Here is a 7,948-nt window from a genome sequence, read left to right as displayed (position 1 = left end):
CAGGCTGGTCTCGAACTCCTGAGCTCAAACAATCCGCCCACCTTGGCCTCCCAGAGTGCTAGGATTACAGGCATGAGCCACCGCGCCCGGCCTCAATTATTCTTAAAATGAAGATGTGTTAAAATAATTCAGCTAATAAAATAATTATATCACAAAAGCTTATAATTTGGACATACCATAAAACTGTATGTTTTAAAATGTGACGTTTTTATTAGATAAGAAAATGAATACTTGCCATTACAAAAAATGCAACCCTACATTTTTACTAATTTTATTTTTCTTCTTTAAGGATCTTAATTTTATATTCACAGATATCTTGACAAAGTATTTCAAACTACTTTAAAATTAAAGATTTCCTATAGCAATGAATTGCCATTCATTGTAAGTAATTACCAGTGTCCTTGGTTTTTTCTCTTTTTTTCTTTTTATGGCACTAAGTGGCTAAATATATGTTGTTATGTAAAAGGGATTTTAATTTAGTGGTTGGATAAAATGAATGAAAACTTAAAAATTTTAAATGCTATTTTTACTTTTATTGCCAATGCACATTTTTTTTTGAGAAAATTATCTAATGGATCTTCTATTTATATAGTCTTAAAAGTTCTATTAATAGAAACCTATCAAGATTTCCAAGATCACCTATGAAAAGAGTAAAAATCAGTACTATTCAAATGTGCCTGAATTAAAGTCCTGGCTCCTTACTAACTGCTGACTTTGGGCACCTTACTTCATCACCCAGGGCAGAGTTTTCTAATTGACATAGAAATAACAATACTCATCTCATAAAGAGGTTATTAGATGTAACACAATCAGATGTGCACAGCATTTAGTATTGAATACACAGTTGGTGCCTAGTAAACTATTATTTTGCATGAATAAATGTAAAATTGAAATGCTTTGAAAATTATAAAAATAATGAAAAAAAGCATGACGAACTTTTAAAATGAGTATCAAAAAATATAATGTTTTAGGCAAACAAGTCAGTCAATACAGGTAAACAATTGATGTTGCAGACTTTCTCATCATGGAACACAGTTGTTCGACACACTTCACTATCACAAATGAAGTGTTTTGTATTATCTAACCCAAGCTTGTACAAAAGAGAAGCGTAAGTTGGAAAGTCAGTATTTGTAAATTTGGACTTTAATTATATCTTTTGAGAAAAAGAAAAAAAAATGAAAAAAGAAAATGATCATATAATTGGTGAACCTAAATGACTCCTAATAATGGCTTCCAAATAAATACACTGAGATTCAAAAAGTCTGTTAATTTGTTCAAGGTCATACTACTAGCAGACGTCTGGAGCTGTGACTCAAACTCACGTGTCTAAAAGGAGATTAATATCATGCTTAGTACACAGTAAATGCTTAGCAGTTACTATTATTATGCTGTCATTATTCTAGATGCATGTGTTAAATGCTAGAGGAAATGGAAAGCTTCCACTTATATATTATTAGTTGCAATGAAGTTCTATATCTTAATCAGCTTGGCTTTCTGATTATGATCCCAAGCACCACATCAAAGGTCACGCTCTCAAAAAGCAGGTGATATATATGAGTGAAGCAACGGGAAGGAATGAAGGAAAGCTGGAGCAAATGCATGTCCATTTGAAAGGGACAGTTGCCCCTTCCAGTTCTAGCCATTTTGCCATGTAGGAAGACAGGTAAATATTAAAGAGGAACTTGAAATAAGGAATTTTATACAAAGTCATTTAATTTTCTAAGTAAACAAGTAGTATTAAAGAGAAAGTAAATGGACTATTCGACAATAAGCCAGTACTGTGGGTCAAATTTGGCTTGCAGAGTTTGCCAATTCAGTGCCTTACCTAAATTCCTCTTAGCTAGATAAATCTATTTCATCCTACTCATTCATTCATTCATTCACTCACTCATTCAGTGTAAGAGAGTCAATTAAGGACCAGACATTAAGCATATTTATCTCCAATTAATTCTCAAATGCATCTTCTCTTTCACTCAGGAAAATCTGAATTTCATAGACACACACACACACACACACACACACACACACACACACACCCTGCTGCTTTCTATCACCAACTTTTTTCACCTTAAATGTTTTTCTGCTCCCTTGTACTTAAATTCTGCTCATTCTTCTAGACTCAATGCCAAGAATTCCCTTTAGTAAAACATTTGACTATCTTCTCTTTCACTCAGGAAAATCTGAATTTCATAGACACACACACACACACACACACACACACACACACCCTGCTGCTTTCTATCACCAACTTTTTTCACCTTAAATGTTTTTCTGCTCCCTTGTACTTAAATTCTGCTCATTCTTCTAGACTCAATGCCAAGAATTCCCTTTAGTAAAACATTTGACTATCCCAGCCCATACTCCTTTCACTAGCTGTATTTTTGTTTCCACATAAAGATCAGAATAAATGATTTAGCAGTTCATTGTTCTTAGGGGTTTTAATTATGTGATCTTTGGTTCCCCAAATATATCGTGAGTACTTGAAATGTCTATATAGAACAAAGATTTTGTTTAGGGTAATCATATAATTTACTGTCCAAACCTAAGATATTTTTGAGAGTAAAAGGGGACACTATTATTAATAAAAAATTAAGCTCAGCTATAGGCACAAACCAGGACATTCCTAGACAATCCGGAAGTATTGTCATTTAATTGTCAGACTTTTATCTGGGCCACCTTCTCCTCTTCCCCTGCCACAATTCCCATTCCTCTTTTGAGCAAATAGATGTTGCTTATTGAAAGTCAAAAAAGCCAATAAAAAAAATGAGTCAGGCAATTGTAGCATAACAATTTTCACAAATGAATGTAACAGATGAAATGTATTTCACTGAACTTGGTGCAAAGTGAATTTAACTGAAATGTAGGTGACATACCAACTTTATAATCATCATCAAGCCACTATCAGCACCCTCATGACTTTTGTTTCATGATCTCTTCATTCTTTGTAGAGTCTGTTGCTTTGCTTCTTGGTTATAGTCTGCAAGACACTTTTGCTTAATCAGAGCTACTTAAGTCTGGCATCGCCACTTCATGCTGTCCTGTGTGCTGTCCTTGCTTCTCAGCAGTCAGCTTCTATCTCCCCTGCTTAAATTCGTAATCTGCCTGTCTCATTCCACTTTAGTTCCACAGGGAGGACATCGTTGGATATCATGCTGTCATTTGTCCACAGAATAGTTGATTTTGACAGAGCATTTTCTATGCTCTTCACTCTTTGACCTCTCTGTTAAAAATCTGCCCCTGCTGGGTAATACGAAATACTCAGACCTACAGCTTGTATTGTTGAAAATTCTCAAGGAAATGGATCCTTTAGCCACCAGAGGTTGAAGTCCCCCAGCTTTAAAAGACTGCATATTGCCCTTGGCTTTGTTCTCATCATTATTGCTCCCTGCACCGCTGTAACAGTCAACTAGCCACTCACTTCATTATCCTTCTAGCCAAACTTTTATCCACATTTCTACATGACTGATCTTTCTGAAATACAAATCGGACATTACTTCTCTGTTTAAAATTTTTTAATGGCCACACAGATCTAAACTCAAAACTTTGATATTATATTCAAAGCCTCCACAATTTGTCCTCAACCTACCTGTCAGCTTCATTCCTCACTATTCATTTATCCTGAAAGGACAATATCCTTTCACATTTCAGTTTCTTTTTTGTACTCTCTTCCATATTCCTGGGACACTTATGCCCACATTCAAAATCTATAACTCCTTCGTCATTTTCCCAGGGCCAGGTCAAATGATACTTCTAGTAATGATGAACTCCTAGGCAAAATTACTCACTTCCACTTTTGCACTACTCTGGCACTAAGTGCACATTATACTATTATTAGAACTGGCATACGTCCCAGTTTGCTCAGGACAGTCCTTGTTTATGCCTATTGTCCTGGCATCCTAACTGGTTTGGCATTTAGCCCATATTTTTCATTTTTAACGAAGTATCATTGTCAATAGTTCTTTTAAAATAAGCCACAGCTTATTTGTTAGATCTCTACTTTGTGTTTGGTCTTACCTGGTAGAATGTGACTTATGTTTGTAGTACTCAGAGTAATTATAACACATAGTTAAATTTGAAAGACAAATACTGATAATTTGTATCTATTTCTCAACCTTTTCCAGATGCCAGGTAATTCACACTTCACTTTCAAAGATGGCATGTTGCATACACAGATAAAATGAAATATTCTCAGCTATGAACACCTAACCCATTTTGATATTGGATGGTGGTGGGAGAAGTATTTAACGCTGTTGCCCCAACAGCTATTTTGTATAACAGTCAATTATGCTACAGGCTTTACTGTGGTTTGAAGGATACATGAAGCTGCCAGGCCATAAATCGGCAGAATTAGTGGAAAATATGAAAAACGTGTGTTCCTGAAGTAGTAAGTGCAGAAATAGAAGCTGAGAGGTTGAGCTATATTCTGAATACTCTTGCCATGATCATGTGTGCTATTTATTTTACAGTATAAATTTGAAGGTGATTATTTTATCATAAAATAACTTTATATTATTTTGCAATAAACCTTTATGGCAGCAATGAGATTTTAAATAGTGCATGTTTAATGAAAAAGAATGTACTGAATATACGTTTCTTAAGACAGCTGATGTCCGGCAAGATATCCAAAAGGAAGTCCAGTTCACCTGAAGGAGGCTATAAGAAGTGCCTAAGCAGAGAACAGCAAGGACGCTGACAAACTCATCCTTGCAAAAATTGAAACTAAACTCAAAAAGAGAGCAAAGACCTAGATTAATTCTTTAAATTGCTATTTGTGAATCAAAGTATATTGAGAAACATATTTTTAAAAAATTATTAATTTTAATTAATATAGGTAAATAACAGTTGTATGTATTTATAGGGCACATGCAATGCTTTGATACAGGCATACCATGTGTCACCATCAAATCAGGGTAATTGGGGTATCTGTCACTTGAAACATTTATCATTTCTTTGTTAGGAATTGGAATGTTCCAATTCCACTCTTTCAGTAATTTAGTGATTTTAGTAATTTTAAAGTATGCAATAACTTATTGTTGACTATACGGTAGTGAGGAAGGGGAGAGAAACACAGTTTTTAAAAAGCAATGAGTGCTACATGATCCCATTTCAATAAAACGTATTTAGATAAATGCTAAAGTTTTTTAGAGGAGAAATCATGTACTGATTGCTTATATTTCTATGCAACCAGAAATTAGTGGAATATTGAATTAAATGACACATTATTGCCTTGTGTATCATGTTAACATTTTATGGGCTAGTGAAAAAGGCAGTTTTATGCTAAAAACAAATGGTGATTTGAAGCCATGATAATGGATTAACTACATCATCGTGATTTTAAAGTACCTATTGTATTAAATGTGCTAATTATTTTAAAGTATTTTTAACAGCTATGTTCTTGTTATTTCAATTTTATTTTATTGTGGTAAGAAAAATTAATGTGAGATCTACCTTTTTAACAAACTTTTAGAGTTCATTATTCTTGACTACAGGTACAATGTTGTATAGCAGTTCTAAAGCTTATTTATTTTGTTTAACTGAAACATTATGTCAGTTCATTAGTAATTTCCATTTCCCCTCCCCTCAGACTCTGACAAAAACCATTTCACCTTTTCATTCTATGAATTTGATTATCTTAGATACCTCATACAAGTAGAATCATGCAGTATTTGTCTTTCTGTGACTGGCTTATTTCATTTAGCATAATGCCCTCAAGGTTCACCCATGTTGCCTCACATTGCAGAAACCTTTTTTTGTGTTGTGCATATATACCATTTTTTATCTATTTATGGACAAGTAAGTTCTTTTCACACCTCAGTTATTGTGAATAATGGTGCAATGACTTTGGGAATGCTAATATTTCTTTGAGATGCTCATTTCGATATTTTTGGATAAATACCCAGAAGTGTGATTGCTGGATCATGTTGTAGTTGTATTGTTAATTTTTTAAGAGCCTTTCCACTGTTTTCCATAGTGGCTGCACCATTTTGCATTCCCACAAACTGTGTGCAAAGGTTTCAATTTCTCCACGTTCTCACCAACACTTGTTGTCTTTTGTTGTTTTCATAATAACCACCCTGACAGGTAGGAAGTAATACCTTCCCGTGGTTTTAATTTGCATTTCCTTGATGACTGGTGACATAAACCATTTTTTTTATACCTGTTGGCCATTTGTATGCCTTCATTGAAGAAATGTTTATTCAAGTCTTTAAGGCATTTTTTAAATCAGGTTGTTAGTCATTTGCTACAGAGCTGTAGAGGTTCTCTCTATATATTGGATATTAACCCCTTATCACATATATGGTTTGAAAACACTTTCTCCCATTCCATGGGTTGCCATTTCACTTTGTTGATTTTTTTTTTTTTTTACTGTACAGAAGCTTTGAAGTTGGATGTATTCCCACGTGTTTATTTTTTTGTTGTTGTTGCCTATGGTTTTGGCATCAGATTCATGAAATCATTGCCAAGACCAATGTCATGAATTATTTCCCTATGTTTTCTTCTAGGAATTTTACAATTTCAGGTCTTATATTTAAGTTTTTGATCCATTTTAAGTTAATTTTTGGGTATGGTGTAAGATAAGGGTCCAATTTCCTTCTTTTGCATGTGGATATACAGTTTTCTAAATGCCGTTTGCTAAAGAGAATATTCCTTCCTCATTAAGTCTTTCTGTCATCCTCCTGGAAAATCAATTGATTGTGTCTGCTTGGATTTATTTCTACTCTTTCTATTCTGTTCCATTGTTCTAAATGGCCTCTCTTTATGCCAGTACAGTTGTGATTAGGGTATCTTTGTTATATATATTTGAAATCAGGAAGTCTGATGCCTCCAACTTTTTTTTCTTTTGTAACATTGATTTGGCTATTCAGGTTATTAGTGGTATCACATAAATCGTAGAATTTTTTTTTCTATTTCTGTAAAAAAATGTCATTGGTGTTTTGATAGGGATTGCCTAAAATCTGTAGATCACTTTGGATAGTATAGACATTTTTACAATCTATGAATGGAAGTTGTTTTTCTATTTTTTGGTATTTTCAATTTCTTTCAACTGTTTTGTAGTTTTCAGTATAAATCTTTTATCTCCTTAGCTAAGTTATTCCTAAGTATCTTATTCTTTTATGCTATCATAGTGGGATTGTTTTCCTAATATCCTTTTCATATAGTTAAATGTTAGCATATAGAAACACAATTGATTTTGAATGCTGATTTTGTATCTCGTAATTTTACTGAATTTTCTAACAAGTTTTGTTTTGTTTTTTTTCTTTTTTTGGTAAAATCTCAAACAGGGACAATTTTACTTCTTCCTTTCCAGTTTGAATGCATCTTCCTTGTTTTTATTGCCTTAGTTGCCCTAGTGAGGACTTCCAATACTATGCTGAATAGGAGTGGGAAGTGGACATCTTTGCCTTATTCTTGATCTAGGAGAAAAGGTCTGATTTTGCCATAGAGTATGATGTTAGCTACAGGCTTTTGATATATGGCCTTTATTATGTAAAAGTACTTTCCTTCTATTCCAGTTTATTGAGTTTTTTTTTTTTTTTAAATCATGAAAGGGTGTTGAATTTTGTCAAATGATTTTTCTGCATCTATTGAAATGATCATGTAATTTTAATCCTTCTTTGTATTCATGTGGTATATCACAATAATTGATTTGTATGTTGAACTATTTTTGCATCCCAGAAATAAATCCCACTTGGTCATTGTTTGTGATCATTTTAATGTGCTGTTGGATTAGGTTTGCTAGTATTTTATTAAGGATTTTTGCATATATATTCATCAGGGATATTGACCTATACTATTCTTTTCTAACAGTGTCTTTGTATGGTATTAATATCAGGGAATGCTGCCTTTATACATGAGTTTGGAAATGTTCTTCTTTTTGTTTTTTTTTTTTTTTTAATGTTTTGGAAGAGTTTGAGAGGAATTGGCATTAATTCTTCTTTAAATGTTT

General features: G+C 33.3%; 1 protein-coding gene across 1 annotated transcript in view; it reads left to right on the top strand.

The window, feature by feature from the left end:
• Positions 1–7,948, top strand: part of LOC105819659 (CUB and sushi domain-containing protein 3) — a gene marked incomplete at both ends in the record, with an annotated part of 761,280 nt that overhangs the window by 551,634 nt on the left and 201,698 nt on the right. Inside the window, one exon of the mRNA XM_012655960.1 lies at positions 312–385. Within this exon, the coding sequence (XP_012511414.1) occupies positions 312–385 (74 nt within the window). The remainder of the gene's footprint in view (positions 1–311; positions 386–7,948) is intronic.

The sequence above is a fragment of the Propithecus coquereli genome, unplaced genomic scaffold, assembly GCF_000956105.1.
Source record: "Propithecus coquereli isolate 6110/MARCELLA unplaced genomic scaffold, Pcoq_1.0 Scaffold494, whole genome shotgun sequence".
Lineage (NCBI taxonomy): Eukaryota > Metazoa > Chordata > Mammalia > Primates > Indriidae > Propithecus > Propithecus coquereli.
The sequence above is the reverse complement of the archived record's forward strand: the minus strand, read 5'-3'. Positions and strand labels throughout refer to the sequence as shown.